Source organism: Delphinapterus leucas, chromosome X (assembly GCF_059928025.1).
Source record: "Delphinapterus leucas isolate spDelLeu-1000000601 "Yukka" chromosome X, BTC_Dleu_Yukka2, whole genome shotgun sequence".
NCBI lineage: Eukaryota > Metazoa > Chordata > Mammalia > Artiodactyla > Monodontidae > Delphinapterus > Delphinapterus leucas.
The window spans coordinates 114,374,221-114,392,381 of record NC_143150.1 but is presented as its reverse complement, the minus strand read 5'-3'; the positions used below and the strand labels follow the sequence as shown (position 1 = coordinate 114,392,381).

The 18,161-nt window shown below is 40.7% G+C and overlaps 1 protein-coding gene across 1 annotated transcript in view; it reads left to right on the top strand.

Moving 5' to 3' along the window:
- The window catches only part of PHEX (phosphate regulating endopeptidase X-linked), a 234,136-nt gene that overhangs the window by 174,006 nt on the left and 41,969 nt on the right, over positions 1-18,161 (top strand). Inside the window, exon 17 of the mRNA XM_089904684.1 lies at positions 15,956-16,010. Coding sequence (XP_089760810.1) covers positions 15,956-16,010 — 55 coding nt within the window. The remainder of the gene's footprint in view (positions 1-15,955; positions 16,011-18,161) is intronic.

Below are 18,161 nucleotides of genomic sequence, written 5' to 3'. Positions count from 1 at the left end.
TGATTTTCTGGACTATAAATTAAGACAGGTGGAGTTCCTTATACATTTCCCCACTGGGTTTCCTGGGACTCCCCCCAGCCCCCAAGTACCACCTTTTTGCTTCACTGAAGAAGTGAAAAATGGAGGTGATTTTCTAAAATGAACATCTTTATTGATTAGGGGCTGATTCTGACAGCATGTGGCCATCTGTTTAATTGGGTTTCACATCTAAGATGTAACTATACTTAGTAACGTGATTTAGGAGAATTTCATTCAGTTCGCATTGTCATTTTCTGATTTATGCCATTTAAGTCAGCTTCTGCATGCAGTAGAGACTTGAGTAGAAAATAGAAAAACCTGTAGGGTTTTTGTTTGTTTATTTGTTTGTTTTGGCAAATCCATGCCTATATGTGAAACCCTATGATTTGTGGTGATCTTTCAATGTTAGATTTTTGCAGGGTGGTTATAGCTTCTTATTTTTCTACCCTTGTCAAGCTGGGTAGCAATGTCTTCAGACACAGAGTGTAGTGTGAAATAATGATGACTTAAGTCTGCTGTACGGGGAGTTATACTCAGGAGCTGTTGCAGAATTTAATTATATTTGACCTGATAAGGTGGTTAAACAGGAAAACAAGGAGCTGAGGTTATTGGTGCCTAAGCTTGTGCTACCCTAACCTTACTGTGATAAATGCAAAGCTGGTCCTCCTGCGTTTATTTTATTTTATTTTATTTGGCCATGCTGCGTGGCATGCAGGATCTTAGTTCCCCGACCAGGGATCGAACCCGTGCCCCTTGCAGTGGAAGCGCGGAGTCGTAACTGCTGGACCTCCAGGGAAGTCCCAGGTCTTCCTGCTTTTAGTAGGAAGACATAAGCTCGATGGGCGACCTTGAGTGCCACTGATTTAGTTGCATGACCTTGGTCAAGGTGTTTCTCCTTCCTGACCCCTCTTGTCCTCATCTGTCACATGTTGAGGTTACCCTGTCCACAGAGTTTTTGGTAGGATTTAACAAGATCAATTTGAAAAGTGCCAGCATATTGTCAAGGTCAGGGTTTTGTATATCAAAAACTGGCACGCCCGCCACTAATGCCTGGGATAGCCAGTCTGTCACAGGATACACAGCGTGTATATGAAGATTGTGGGAGGGGCGTATTTTGAACTTTTGTTCTCAGAAGGTTTTATACATTAAAACAATATTTTTGTACATTAAACAGTTACGACTCATTTGGAAAAGTATTTGTCAGTTTGTTGATGTCTCCTGTCACCCAGAAATTCCACTCTTGATAAGATGAATGGATCCTGATGCCCACCAGGAGACATGTACACAATGTTCATAGCAGCAAAAATCTGGAAAGAACCTAATTTCCATCAACAGAAGGGTAGGTAAATAAACTGTGCTGTATTCATACAATTGAATATTGCACAGCACGGGAAAAGAACAAAGTGCTCCATGCTGCAGTGCGTAAGAATGCCGCTGACTTAATGGTGAGTGAAACACTGCGTGGTTCCATTCGTATGAAGTTCAGGAACAGGCAAACAAATCTGTGATCTAAGTGATAAAAGTTAAAATAATGGCTACCTTTGTTTTGGGGGGTATTGACTGAGAGGGGGCATAGGAAACATTACCTGGATCTGGGAGGTGGTTGCACAGGTGATACTTGTGTAAAACACTCACTGTGTTCTACCATTAAAATTTGTTCCTTTACTGTACGTATGTAACACCTCAACATAAACAGTAATACCCCCATTCTCCCTTAAAGATTTTTAGAATAGCGTGTAGCATGCATAGACATTTGGGCTTATGACAGTTCACCTCAGGCCAAGCTGCCAGAGGTGTGGACGAGGGATCAGCAAATGTTTTCTATAAAGGGCCAGATAGTAAATATTTTTGGCTTTGCAAGCCATATGGTCTCTGTTGCAAATTCTCACCTTTGCCATTGCAGCCATAGACAATTCATAAACAAATGAGCGCGGCTGTGCTCCAGTGAAACTGTTTACATGGCTGTAGTTTGCCAATCTGTGGTGTAGAGCACTGTGAGAGGATGGGATCTAGGGACCCTCGTAGCGTGTTTCTGACCCAGCTTCCAAAGTACTTTGGATCTAATCAGGTGGTCTTACGGGAGGCAGGAGGGTGAGCCTGAGGGGAGAGCCGCTTACATTTGGTTTTCATTTCCGCTAATATAGACTGGTCTTTAGAATAAAATTCATTTCATGTATTCAGTATCAATGTGTATCTGCATAGTGCCTTATAGCAATATTAGTTTTTTATCTTCGTAGGTCTCAAATCATATCAAGGAATTATTTTAAGCAAACAAAACCTTGGCTTGAAAACAAGCAAGGCCTAAGGGCTAAAACCAATGATTTTTTATTATCTTTGCTCTTGTACACAAGGGATTTAGTTGCCTCAGTTTAATCACAGATACTCTGCTAAGGAAGATAAGCCTTTGTGCAGAGGCTGGGCTAACGCTGGCATCTAACTATAAAATTAATCCTGAAATCAAGCATAGATTTGTTTTGCTGTTAGGGAAATAACTGTGTTTCAGACTGGTAGAATTTCTCATACTTTGCTGACTCTGCCTAAAACCATAAAGTAGAAGCCAAGTTAGCAAATACTCACCTGTGGCCTCTACTGGACTTTAATGAAATTAAATCCCTGAATGCACTTGACAATCTATTTGGGTAGAATTGGAAAATAATCTCCCATAGTTTTGGAGCTACAAGGAAGGAAACTTAAGTGGCCACCTAATCCAGACTTCTCATTATCTAGAAGAGACCCTGACAGAGCAATTCTTAGTAATTTTTTCGCCTTATTCACTTAATATTTATAGAGCCCCCAGTGATTCTCGCTTCCCGTGTGTTCACACCCCTGTGTAGTCTCTCCAACACTGGATGAGGCTGACCTCTGTAAGTAACAGGATACTGTGGAAATGACAGGGTGTGACTTCTGAGGCTGGGTCATAAAAGACATCTGGCTTCTGCCTTGCTGTCTTGGATTGATCACTCTGGGGGAAGCCAGCAACCATGTCATGAGGGCCCTCAGGGAGCTGGTGGAGAGGGCCACATGTGAAGGACCTGAGGCCTCCTGCCCATGACCAGCACTGTGTGCGCATGCCATCTTGGAAGCGTATCCTCCAGTCCAGCCAAGCCTTCAGGCGATTGCAGCCCACGCTGCCATCTTGACAGCAACCGCTTGAGAGACCCTGAGACAGACCACACAAATAAGCTGTTTCCGAATTCTTGACCCAGAGAAACTGTGAGATAGTAAATGTGTATTGTTTTGAGCCACTGTGTTTTGGGATCCTTTGTTATATAGCAAGAGATAAGTAATACAGACATTACAACTTCCCAGGTACTGAGTTCAGTGCTAGGTTTTTAATATGGTATGGTGTAGTGGTTAAGAGTGTGGGCTTTGATTTTGAATCCTGGCTTGGCCACTGATAACTTGCAACCTTGGGCACGTTACTTAACTTCTTTAAGCCTCAGTTTAATTATCTATAAAATGGAGATAATAGTAGTGACTATCCTATAGGGTTGTCGTGAAGATTCAAGGTGATAATATATACAAAATGCTTGGAAGAGAAACTGGTTTGTAGTAGGTAGTCAATAAATCTTAGCTGTTAGGATTCCTTGCTTTTGAGAAGTGGGGAGAGACAGACTTGTTACCAGTCATTTATAAGACATCATGGTGAGTGTGCAACAGAAGGCTGTGCAGTGCATCCTGGGAGCCACGGAGCAGTGTGTAAATTATCTAGGGGAGTGAAGGTTGGCTTCACGGTGAAAATGGCATTTGAGTGGGCTTTGAAAGGAGAAAAATTCTGTAGGCAAAGTAGGTAGGTTGGGACATGCAGAAGTACTGGCTGGTGCAAAGGCAACACACGCGGAGCATGGAGCAGGAACGGGTGGTGAGATGCTCACAGTTGCTGGGGCACAGACTGCATGTGGTAGACGGGGGATGGGGCAGAAGGCATGACGCGAGGTGAAATGTAGCAGAAGTAGATGAGGACCTTGTAAGCCATACTGAGGAACAGGCCATAGGGAACTGGTGTAGTTTTCTTTGAGAGGCAGGAAACTTCATTTTTGGTTCCTTGGTCTTAGTCTTAAAGATCATGGCTTGGAAGATCATGGCTTGGAGACGGGAAAGATTGAGACCCCCTACGCCAGCTAGGAGTTTGGCAGGTGGTTCAAGAGAAGGATGGGGAGGGTCTGAACCTAGGCAGTGGCAGCGGTGAGGGGAAATAGGGAATGGGTAAGTTAAATCCCAAAAGATTGTTCTCAAATAATTGTGTAGTGATAATACAGGTAGTTTCCCAACTTTTCCACTGATGCTTTGAAGGACTCCCATAAAATGGAGAGTATAATTGCGCTGTGCAGCCATTCTTCACTGAGAACCATTAATGTGCCAAGCATTGTGCTGGACACTTTAGCATATGTTGTCTCTAATCTTCAGTAGGTCTATCTGTAAGCTTGATACTGTGGGCCATTTTACAGAAGAGGAAACTGAAGCTCAGGGAGGCCAAGTAACGTGCAAAAGAGCACACAGCTAGTAAGTTGCGGAGATGGGAGTATAACCCAGCTTCTCTGATTACGTGCTCTAGGTCTTCAGCCTACACTGTTCAATGCCAGATAAGAAATGTGAGAATTACGTGAAATGATACATGTGAACACACTGTGAAAAAGTTGAAAGCATGGTATAATTGTATGTTAGAGTAATGATTATATTCTGCCCTCACCCATGTAGTGGGGGATTGTTTGTTTGGTATGGAAACAAGATATTATGGGATGTGGGGACAGCCAGGGGGTGAGGATCAGAAGGTCAGGCGGTCTTCAGGTCGTGCTGATTTCATGTCCTAAAGGGCTGTCACGTCAAGCAGCAGTCGATTTTTGCCGTCTCTAAGAGTGCTGTTCTCTGCAAGCCCTTTGGCTATGCCCGTGATCTCCTTCCATCCTTGGATTCCGATGGGGTGGGGACGTTATTTGAGAGATTTCATAAGCTACCTTAACAAGAATATTTTGAGCTACTCTCCCAAAACGTTGTCCTTCACAAAATTTACTCTGAAATTAAAAAAAAAATTTGTTAAGTGAGTTGAAGTTAAGTCATGAGCAAAGTTCAAATAGTTTGCAGAATTGCCACATGATGCACTTAGCAAGGTTGTGGGACACCTGCTACAACTATTTTCAGATGTTCTTGTCCTGGTCTAGTCAAGGACTCTGGACGCCATAATTACAGCCCCCTGTCTCTAAGGCCCGACCAAGGAGGCGGCTGAGAATGACATTCTGGGTAGTGCCACCGAGGGACAAGCTGCCTTTCAGTGGGAAGCCCTGCAGTCTCATGGCATTCCTGTAACTGTTGAGTCCCAGGACCGATGCCTGGAGGGACGCATTTACCACCTGCTGTGCACTTGTGAAAACACTCTCGTGGGGCAGGACGCCTGCTGTTTCCAGACAGAGGACTGGGCAGGTTCGCTGCAGGGCTGGTAGCAGAAAGCACAGAATGGCTTTCAGGGTCAGTTTGATTCAAGAGGTGGGGGGTGAGTGGGACACACACTGGGAGCGACCTGGCTGTGAGCCCGAGTGAGCAGAGCATCAGGAAGCTGGAAAGGAGCCATGGCCAGGGAGTCAGGGAACAGTCTCACTAATTGGTCTTGAAGGTCACAGTCTCACTTGTCCTCCCTTGAAAAAAATCAATTGTCTTTGACCCTTAATACAAAAGTAGTTCACATTTACTGTGGAAAATCTAGAAAATTTTAGATAAGCTAAAAATATTTTTAAAGTTAATCATAATTTAAAAATAGCTACAGTTAATAATTTTGTTGAATCTCTCTCAAACTTATGTTTATCTACGTACTTAAAAATTGAAATTAACTATGGACTCGTCCAGTTAAACTGTTTTTTCCCACTGAAAGTTGTAACAAGTATTTTTTTCATTTGTCGCATATTCTTCTAAGTTCCCATGCAGAGTATCCCACCATATAAAAGCACCTTACTTTCTCTAATTTCCTACCGAAAGACATTAAGGCTGTTCCACTATTGTTAAAAAAACCCCAAAACTCTGTGATGAGTTTTGCGGCTAAGTCTTTGTGCAAATCTGAGACTGTTCTTTAGGGTAGATTCCTAGATGTGGAGGAATTGCTGAGTCAAATGGTATGCTCAATTTAAGGGATTTAAAAATGTATATTATCCTACTTCTCTTGAGAAAAGTGGTACCAGTTTATATTTTCACTAACAATAGATGAGATGGGTTTCTTTTACCATCGTAAAAGATACTGTTAGGCATCGTAAAGATACTGTTGGAGGAGATGAATAAAGAGACTCAGTTTTTTTCTTTTTCTTTTTTTTTTGGTCTAATTGATAAGGGGAAAATGTTAGTCACATTTTCATTCTTGAGACCATTATCTCACCCCCAGATATGGCTCAGTGACCCCACACAGGCATTTGTTGAGCATCTGCTGTTTTCCCAGGCCTGGACTGAACATCACTTCCTCTAGTGTCAGTTTTGAATACCTAGGACAGCAGTTGTGTGCATGAAAGGACTTGTTGGTACGTGAGTAGAGTATGAGATACTGAGCTGCATAGTGGTTCTCAAAGTGTGGCCCCTGTATCAGCATCACCGTGATAAATGGGCTTTACCTGGTCCCATCCGTGACCTACCAAATCAGAAACTCTGGGGGTGCGCCCAGCAATTTATGTTTTAAGAAGATTTTAACCATCAAACCTCCACTAGATGCTGAAATTCGAGAACTGCTGAGCTATAAAATTGCAGTTCAAATGCAAAAGAGGTCAAACTTGGTTGGGTAAAGGTAAGGAGGGTAACTTGTCCTGGTTTGCCTGGGACTGTCCCAACTTTGCACTGAAAGCTCCACATCCCAGGAGCCCCTTCAGGCCTGGGCAGACAGGGATGGTTGGTTATGCTGGTAAAGAAGAAGGGGTTCTCTTTGTTGCAGCCTGGAGGTAATTCTGGCAGGAAAAGAATAGAAGAGCCCGAAGAGTAGATTTCAAGACGGAGGGCAGATTTTAGAAGCTGCTTTCAGCTCGTCAGTTCTAGGCTGATAGATCTGGTGGCAGGAGGTTACCTGCAGGAAGCCGGCAGATGGCTAGGGCATCTTGCTGGATCCCTTGACATGAGTCACAGCTGTTAGAACTTGATATTTTCTGGAAAGGGGAGGGTTGGCATTCACCAAATTACTGCAAGATGCCAAATTGAAAAAAAAGCCACTATTAATCTTAGCAGTGAGATGACAATGAAATCCCTTTACAGCAAAAAACATAACCAAAAGTGCTTTGTAACTGCAGCAATTTCCATGTCCCTACTGATGGCCCCCTAGATTCTAGAAGAATGGTATCTGGCTTATCTGATTATAAGAACTAATCCTGAATAAGATGTGACACTCATTCTCTCTTAGAGTGAGCATTCATCCTGGATTTTCCAAAGCAGTTGCAATTAAAACTGTTTTTGTCCTTTTGTACAATCATAATTTATAAGCCGTGTAAAATTTCAGTTTTGAAAGAATAGTATGCAAAATTATAATAAAAATATCTAGTCATATGTTACGAGCACAGTGTTGAGGAGCAGTGAAGAGAGGAGAATGAGACAGGAGGGCTAATTTATATACATCAGTTATTTTTCCTAAACCAAGGTTTCTGAACTTGTTTGCATATTAGAATCATCTGGGGAACTTTGAAAACATACTGCTGCTCAGGGCTCCATCCCAGACACTGTGGCTTGATAGGTCTGGGGCAGGGGCTTGGACATGGGTATATTTTTAAAAGCCTCCCCGAGGGATTCTAATGTACAGTTGGGGTTGAGAATCCTTATTCTGATCGAAGCCAGTGGGTCTCAACTAGGAGATGCACCGAAATAACTGGGGGCCTGTTGAAAGCTCTGGTCCCTACTGATCTTACAAATTTTTTGCCCATTAGCATACACACGTGTACAGATAACCCCTTTTCCAAAACACGCCTGTGCGTCTACTCCCGTGTATCCAGTATTTCTTTACTGACTTTAAAAGACATTTCAGTTAAAAATACACTTTTAGAGAGCTTTGGTATCAGTTTGCCTTCCTGTTTAGATTTTGCAAAATGGAATTTTTTTTCTAGTTACGGCCTTTCCCCCTCACTGGATTGTAGGTTCTTTGAGGACATTTGTATGTTCAGAAGTTACCTGAGTGGCTTGGAACATCATAGGTGCTCAGTAAATGTTAGTGGTCACTGGTTATTTATGGAAGTTGCATCATCATAACCAAACCAAACTTCTCCCAGTAGTTTTTATGATGGTATTTAAATATATTAACATCTCCAAAATTAGAGTCATAAACTATGTTCACTTAGTGAACTATAGAACTTGGAGCTATTGGGCAGGACAAATAAAATAAACGAGTCAGCAGAATTAACTACAGGTGAATCTCACCAGGAAGTACAATAATGTTGCTAAGATGGTACATCAGCAGTAAGCCTTGGAATGTAGATTGATACATGGATTAGTTCAGTAATATAAGCATATACTTAATGCTTTTGAAAATAACTGTCATGACATGTACTAGAATAAAGTCACATTAATACACCAATAAATCCATGCAAAAGACCAAACATTCTGTTATTTGACAAGACTAATAATATAATACAATGTATTGATACAGTCAGCCCCTCAATAAAAGTATGACAAACACCCATAGGGATACACACTCCATGGAAAACCCAAGTACCTCTCTGGGGAAAAAGCACCTACAGCAAATATGGAAACAGATTGAATTAAACAGTTGAGTGTGCACATTGGCCTACACATTCTCAAGCCCACTGGATTCTCCTTTAGAACCTCCCCGCTGTCAACTTCTTTTGGACTGAATTTACTTTGTCATTGGCCCCTGGCTGTGCCACTTCCACCCCTGAGGCCGCTGGAGAGATCCTAACTGAACAAATTCAAATAATGCTACTTCCTTCAAAGGAGTCAAAAGAGGGACTGAATTTGAGTGAACTGCTCCCAAATTTAGATGGAATTTGAGTTGCCTTGCACGATACAGTTGGCCCTCCATATCTAAAGGTTTCATCCGAAGGTTCAACCAACTGAGGATTGAATTCCACCCTTGGATATGGAGGGTATTAGTAAATTTTCAAAAGTTTGATGGAGAGAAAGGGAAGAAGCAGGTGCTCTGGGTTTGGAAGACTGGTATTGAAAGTTGGAGGTCTCCCATCTTGTTAAATCTGAACAAACACGGAAACAATGTTTCCAGTCTGTATGTTTCCAGTCTGACTACAGTCGTCTTAAAATAATCACCATTTGTAAGCGTCAATATATAAAAAACAAAACCCAAAACTTACAAGTAACAAAACGTTGGAAGAAAATGCTTTCAGAATACTTGCCACATGATAACTTTCTTGAACCACACACTTATGGAACTTAAAATTAATGTGGCAGTTATGTGAAAGCATACAAAGAATGTAGGGAAAAGAGATTATCTTCATTCAGTATTGTTAGGACCAAAGGACTCTGATCTAAATCAGTATTTTGTGTGAGTTTCTCTTTGTAGCATATGCCATAAAACCATAAAAGGGAAAATATCCTACTTTTATTCCTTGGTGTTACGGAGGGCTAAGAGGACATAGAGTGATGGAATTTGCATGGAGCTAGGCAGAGCTTTTCATCTTGTTAATATTTGCATTCTGATTAAGAGTTTATTGAAAAAAACGTGCAAACTTCAAAACCGCACTAGCTTGGCCATGATTGTAAGGGAATGGAACCAACAGAGTACCTAATCTAGAAGGTAAAGGAAAACCAGAACTTGAATAATGGAACATAGCCCCATTCTGGTATTGAATATGGAAACTTCAAGAAGTAGCACATTGGTAGTACTAATAGTGTCGTGTAATGTTTTAGACTTTGGCTAACATGCACTCATAGTTATAGGTAATGTTTAACCCCAGTCACCGTTTAGAGTTTCACAAAGTGCAGATTCCATTCACTCAACAAATACTTATTGAGTGCTTACCACGTGCCAGGCATTGTTTTGGAGATATTGCAGTGAGAGAATGGTAAAAATAAAAGTCCTTTTGTTATGGAGCTTGCATTCCAGTTGGGGAAAGACAGACAATACTTTATAAAGGATAAGTAAAATTTAGAGTATCATAGATGGTGGTACTATGATGAGCTATAAAGCAAGAAAGGGGGGTAGAATAATACTTTCCTCCTTTAAAAAGCACTAGGGAAGGCCTTAATGAGAAGGAGGTGACATTTGAGTAAATATCTGAAGCTAGTTTTGTACATAGTAGTGGGAAGTTCTGGGCTGGGGGGAGAGGGGTGGGAAAAAAGGGAAATTATTAATTTTTTCCCCATCTCTCCATACAGTTTGAACTCTCTATACCTCAGGATATATGTTTGTTTTCTTAGGTCTGAGCTGTGGGACAATGGGCTAATTTTGTTTTTTTCGTCTATATTTGCCTATACTAAAAAACCTAATTAATGTGATTTTACACTAGTAAAATGGACACTGAAACCCAGACACACTGAGGCATTTAACTTTTCCTGGAAAGATACAGCTACAGTTAGGATATAACTTTATGACTTTAAAGACCGACTAGTTGAACCTGACCCACTGAATGTGATCAGTTGTTTGGCAGTTGTGTCCTAAACAAAAGCACTCTATGGTCACCATTTTGCTAAGATTCCAACTAGGTTAGTCAGTATTCATTGATAGAGTTATGAGAAATGCCAGTAAAAACAAAAGGCTGACCCAAGTAGAAAGCCTAAAGCAGGCCTTGTGATTTTCCTACATACAGATTTGAGAAAGAGAATTTTTTGCTACCAAAGAGGGAGATTGTTACAACATATAGATACCAATATTTTCTTTTGTCAGAATGTTAGTGTTTGGAATTATTTAACCACAGTCTGTATTTTTGCTTGAAATAGGAATTTGCTGGTATTGACAAATGTATGAGCAAAACACTACTATGTAAGCTTAGTTAACTATAAACTGTTTGGAGTAACCTTTAGAAGAAATTTCTGTAATACACACACCTATTTATCTCTAAAAGAGTTCATTTTATTTTTTTAAACATTTATGTATTTATTTATTTATTTTTGGCTGTGTTGGGTCTTCGTTGCGGCATGCGGGATCTTTCTTTGTTGCGGCACACGGGTTTCTCTCTACTTGTGGCTCACGGCCTCCAGAGCGCACGGGCTCAGTAGTTGTGGCGCGCGGGCCTAGTTGCCCCGCGGCATGTGGGATCTTAGTTTCCCGACCAGGGATCAGACCCGCGTCCCCTGCATTGGAAGGCGGATTCTTAACCACTGGACCACCAGGGAAGTCCCTAAAAGAGTTCATTTTAATTATACAAGTTGATTACCTTTGATTAATCAATATTTAAAACATTACATTTATGTCCAAAGCCCCTTTAACCACCCACCACCCCAAATCCCATTTAGCTCCAAGAGGTAAGTAACCACTATGACCACTTTGGTATGTATTTTACAGACGTTTTCTGTGAATTTTCATACATATACTCAAACTGATAGGATAGTTATCTTAAATATATAAATGGCATTTCTATATCTGTATCTATGCCTTGCTTTATTCCAACAGCATTTCTTCGAGAGTTTCCCACGCTAGAATATGGAGACCTGCCTCTTTCTTTTCATTTGCTGCACAGCAGTCCATAATATGGTTATACCATCATTAACTCATTCCCCTCCTGTTGAACATCTAGGTTGTTACACACTTTCCTCAGTTACAGCAACGCAGCAATAAACATATTTAGCCATGGCACCACAGTGCATGACAGCCAGTGACTGGGCCGTGGTTCTTGAAGTGTGGTTCCCAAACCATCAGCATCACATCACATCACAGGGGAACTTGTTAGTGATGCAAATTCCTAGCCACCTCTCTGGACCTACTGACTCAGAAGCTCTGAGGGTGAGGCCCAGCAATCTGTGTTTCAGTAAGTCCTCCAGGTGATTCTGATGCATGACAAAATTTGAGAACCGCTGGTGGGAATATATATGTGTACATATACACATAGATGTGTACATACGTAGTCAGTTCTGCTGTAATGCGACATGTGGTCCCAAACATCACTGCACTATGCAAAACTGTGCAATAAAAGCCACAAGGCTTATGGGACAAATGGGGTTGGGGCACAGCAATCAAAAACTATCAGTGACACGTGAAAACAAAAGCTAGGAGCCTAATAAAAACGATAGCACGGTTTTACACGTGTTAAATGGGTAAATACATAAACGCTACAGTAAATATGGTGCTTTCCCTTAAAAAACGACCTGAAGTTTGCTTGGGGAAGTTGGCATTGGAGGGCTTGCAGCTTGTGAGTTACTGTGTAGTGGTGGAAGGAGGTTTATCTGAAAAGTTTTAACACCAGATGTGGATGGGTAGGGCTTCTAACACACGGGGGACAGAGGTAGCTGGTCCATGTTGGGATGTGTGCGTTTTGTGTACTTTTGAGCAGCTCAGTTCATTTGGGTGCAGTTTTCTGCTTTCATCTAGCATTTCTCATGGACAAAATTGTGCATAAGAAAATGTGAAATTGGAGTTACGTTCCAGTCTTTTCCCTGCTACTTCAATCATGTTGGAACAAATTTACCTTTTCAGTACAAGCGTTATAGCAGACGACCTGGCTCTATATACCTATGCATACATTTACACATGTAGTACACATAAAAGGACTCATACGTGACAGAATGCTGTATTTACACTTAATATTTTTTTTGCTTAATAATATCTGTTAGAGCCTTTTTCTTATCAGCATGCAGTTACTCATTTTTTAAAATGGCATTTAAAGCATTGAGAGATGACTAAATTGCTTTCCAAAATGCTTGCAAGAATTTATATTCCCACCAACATGCTTCCTACACCCTGGTCAGTATTAGGTATTATTAAATTTATGAATTTTTGCCAGTCCGATAGTTAAATTTCTCTTTCCTCCCTCTCCTTCCCTCTCTCCTATCTCTCATGTTCATATGTGTGCGTACATATATACACACACACACACACACACACTTACATTGTGAGGAATGTCTCCCATAAATATACTGATAGAAAAAGGAGCTTGAAAAGTGTGAAATAGGTGGTGAGGCAGTGCTGAAACGGGAAGAAGAGGAGATAAAATGGATATGCAAGAAAAGATAAGAAAAGCCTATTAAAAAGGGAGAGGAAAAGAAAGAGAATTCCCTTTCCATTTATTTAATTATTTTTCACTTCTACCTTTGCTAAATAGAGCTCATTCGCTTTATGAGATAAGATATTGAGTTGGCCCTGTTGGGATTTGATCTATCACTCTTGCCAGTTGATATCTCCAAAAATGCAGCTTAAACAGTTAATCCATTCACTTCAGCAAAATGGTCCTAAGGGCATCAGATTCTTCTGTTGATCAGTGTTGGGTTCCATGGCCCTGACAAGCTGCGAAGATACAGCTGATCAGGGGAGTGTGATGGCTGCGGTCTGCGAGTCTGGGGCCTCTAACAGCAACAGCGGCAGAAAGGAGGCTCGTGCACATGTCAGATGTTTTCCTGTAAAGGGGTTGGCAATGGACATAAATGCTTCCAACTGGGCACATTACCAAGCAGGAAAGCCATAATGATTTAATAATTAAGTCACATTGGTCTATGATCATTGTTCTTATTGGGAAATATCATTGCTTTTTGATGATATATTATGTGAGACAGAATTTTCATATAAACACTGTGATTTGCATATATATGTAATATATATTTGCATATATATATATCCAAGTCAGAATGACTTACTAAAAGTAATCACCAAAAAGATGATGGAATATTGATATAAAGATGCCAAAGATATTTAAGAAAATGTGGAAATTATGAAGATTAATATGACATTGCCCCTCCAGAGTCAGATGCATTTTCCTTTATGTGAAAGCAGCAGGAAGAGAGAGGACTACTAGCTGGATCCAGCTCTGTTTTACAATTAGGTTTTTGCACCCTGAAATCTCAAACTATGATATTATTAAAAAATATAAATAATATATGTATATGAATTACATAGAATTAATATTTCACTTCTAAATTAAGAATGTGCTTTCCTACCCTCACTTCTCGTAGTGTCCTGTCTTGGAGGAGAGGTAGACATTGTTGAGAGGGAGAGAGGGAAGATAAAACATTTGAACTCTTATAAAAGAGCTTTTAGTCTCCAGCAGCTTTGAGCAGTGGCTTTGGAGCAGGCAAGGATGTTGCAGAAGGTATCTCTCTCTCTCTGTCATTTTCTTTGTTACTATTCTTTGCATTCCCAGTTGTGATGGCTTGTAAGTGCAGCTCCTAGGATCAACCCCAGGGAACAAAATTTAGTGGTGACTTGCAATGGCAGAGCAAAACAAGGCATTTCTCTCACTCATCTGCACCCAGGGCCAGCTACATAATTTGTGGGGCTTAGTACAAAATGAAAATATGGGGACCTCTTTTTCAGAAAGCAGGAAAAAGTGCTGTAAAGGGGCTAAAATATATAGCTTTGTCCTGTCTTCTACAGCCTCTCTTTCTCTAGACTTGTCACAGTATTTTTTATTTGCTATTTAATACCATTGTAAGTTGTAAGAAAAATTAAAAATTTAAATCATCAGCGTAATTTTACCATTCATCTTTATATTGTGCAATGCCAAAACAAATACAGATATAAGAACTTTTCTTTAAACGATATTTATTTATTTGGTTGCTCTGGGTCTTAGTTGTGGTAGGTGGGCTCCTTAGTTGTGGCTCGAGGGCTCCTTAGTTGTGGCTCGCCAGCTCCTTAGTTGCAGCATGTGGGCTCCTTAGTTGTGGCATGCAGCCTCCTTAGTTGAGGCATGTGAACTCTTAGTTGCAGCATGCATGTGGGATCTAGTTCCCTGACCAGGGATCGAACCCAGGCCCCCTGCATTGGGAGCATGGAGTCTTATCCACTGTGCCACCAGGGAACTCCCCAGATAAAAGAACTTTAACTGAGATGTGGGATTGACGAAATTGTAGTTTGTATTTTCTAGCTTTTACATGAGTATGTATTTTCTTCTTGCCAGAACAGTGGAAACACTGCATAAAACTAACTCAGTTGGTTTTACTTCATTTCTTATATACATGTACATTCTACCAACACTCTCTACCTTTGGCTTACTGATGAGTAAGAAAGGACTGAAAGGAAAAGAAACTATGGGTTGTCCTGTCTTTCCCTTTCCTTCTACATCATCATTTCGGTATATGTGGTTGACTGATACAGGAGTAAGAAAGAGTATGACAGACTTCCTTGGCCATTCATGTTTCTTAGAATGCCATTGCTGCCCTTTGGTGATCAAAGAAAATTCTGCTTCCAACAAAAAGAGCCCGAAGAGGGCTGTCAGAGCTCCCACATACTCAGTCCTAGATGTAATATGCTTACCTTGTACTCGTTTTGAGTCTTGCTGAATTCACACATACTGTGGGTCTACTGGAGTTCTGCGCTCCCAGGGAGCATCTTGGATGCTGCATGCAAATGGAGCATAAAAGGAACCGTGGACGGGAATATTTTGCATGGCTGCTTTGCTCACATGCATGCTTTCTTGTCCCCTGGGTCTCCACTTCCAAAATCACATTCAAACATAAATTTATTAAGCATTTCATACAGTGACAGCAGAGCATTAATTTCATTGCAGGGTCCTTCTGCACGGGGGCCCCGTGTTACTGCATTGGTTGTGTGCCCATGAAGCTGGCCCTTTCTGTATCAGGGGAAGCCACAAGACAGCTGGAAGCCTCTTGCATGCGCTGTTTATGAAGGAACCCAGTTCACGGCAGCCTGGACACTGCCAATAGTGTCCTTGAAACTGATGGAATGCACTGATTTCAAACTCAGTTGAATTAATATCATCTTAGAGGTAGTTGGATCTCTTAGAGGGGTCCCAGCTCCATGAGGAGTACCTTTAAGATGGGCCTTTGGAACTTCAGTGCCAAAGCTAGAACCAGGTACTCATCATTAAATCAATCCCTACGTCCCTTACAATTTTGTTTGTCTTTCTCCCAGGATTTCCAGCAGGAGAGCTCCAGAAACCTTTCTTTTGGGGAACAGAATATCCTCGGTAAGTAAACTAATAAAGAAACCACTTACTGACAAGTAACGAAGAATATGATGTTTTGGCAGAGCATAGAATATAAAGCCAAAGGAACAAAGCTAGTGGTTGTTGAGCAAAAAGAAGGCATAGAACCTGGCGTGGGTCGGCCCCACTCTCGCCATGTTAGGTATTTGTTTTCTGATTCTTGTTGCCAGGGTGTATGACGAGGTAGGAAAGCCAACCTGTACACAGGTAGCTTTCATTTTTTTATGCATTTGTTCACTTATACATTGACTCATACTAGAAAAATGTGGACCTTGAAGGATTCTTAGGATTTGAGTTGGTGGTGATGGGTCCAATACAATTCCAGAGGGAAGAAACAACGTGAGAAAAGGAAAGAAAATTGCTTTTCGAATAGCAAAGAGTCTGGTTTGGCTGGTTCAAGTGTGATTCCTCCATCTTCCAAACGAGCAAAGTTGCATTTCTTTGACCATTCATCCATAGTCACATCTCCTCCTTTTTTTTTTTTTTTTTGAATTTTATTTTATTTTATTTTTTTATACAGCAGGTTCTTATTAGTTATCCATTTTATATATATTAGTGTATATATGTCAATCCCAATCTCCCAGTTCATCACACCACCACTGCCCCCTGGCCACATTCCCCCCTTGGTGTCCATACGTTTCTTCTCTACATCTGTGTCTCTATTTCTGCCCTGCAAACCGGTTCATCTGTACCATTTTTCTAGGTTCCACATATATGCGTTAATATACGATATTTGTTTTTCTCTTTTCTGACTAACTTCACTCTGTATGACAGTCTCTAGATCCATCCATGTCTCTACAAATGACCGAATTTCGTTACTTTTTATGGCTGAGTAATATTCCATTGTATATATGTACCACAACTTCTTTATCCGTTCATCTGTCGACGGGCATTTAGGTTGCTTCCATGACCTGGCTATTGTAAATAGTGCTGCAGTGAACATTGGGGTACATGTGTCTTTTTGAATTATGGTTTTCTCTGGGTATATGCCCAGTAGTGGGATTGCTGGGTCATATGGTAATTCTATTTTTAGTTTTTTAAGGAACCTCCATACTGTTCTCCGTAGTGGCTGTACCAATTTACATTCCCACCAGCAGTGCAAGAGGGTTCCCTTTTCTCCACACCCTCTCCAGCATTTGTTGTGTGTAGATTTTCTCATGATGCCCATTCTAACTGGTGTGAGGTGATACCTCATTGTAGTTTTGATTTGCATTTCTCTAATAATTAGTGATGTTGAGCAGCTTTTCATGTGCTTCTTGGCCATCTGTATGTTTTCTTTGGAGAAATGTCTATTTAGGTCTGCTGCCCATTTTTGGATTGGGTTGTTTGTTTTTTTAATATGGAGCTGCATGACCTGTTTATATATTTTGGAGATTAATCCTTTGTCAGTTACTTCACTTGCAAATATTTTCTCCCATTCTGAGGGTTGTCTTTTGGTCTTGTTTATGGTTTCCTTTGCTTTGCAAAAGCTTTTAAGTTTCATTAGGTCCCATTTGTTGATTTTTGTTTTTATTTCCATTACTCTAGGAGGTGGATCAAAAAAGATCTTTGTGATTTATGTCAAAGAGTGTTCTTCCTATGTTTTCCTCTAAGAGTTTTATAGTGTCCAATCTTACATTTAGGTCTTTAACCCATTTTGAGTTTATTTTTGTGTATGGTGTTAGGGAGTTTCATTCTTTTCATTTTTCATTCTTTTCATTCAAATAAAATTTCATTCTTTTACGTGTAGCTGTCCAGTTTTCCCAGCACCACTTATTGAAGAGACTGTCTTTTCTCCATTGTATATCCTTGCCTCCTTTGTCATAGATTAGGTGACCATAGGTGCGTGGGTTTATCTCTGGGCTTTCTATCCTGTTCCATTGATCTATATTTCTGTTTTTGTGCCAGTACCATATTGTCTTGATTACTGTAGCTTTGTAGTATAGTCTGAAGTCACAAGTCTGACTCCTCCAGCTCCGTTTTTTTCCCTCAAGACTGCTTTGGCTATTTGGGGTCTTTTGTGTCTCCATACAGATTTTAAGATTTTTTGTTCTAGTTCTGTAAAAAATGTCATTGGTAATTTGATAGGGATTGCATTGAATCTGTAGATTGCTTTGGGTAGTATAGTCATTTTCACAATATTGATTCTTCCAA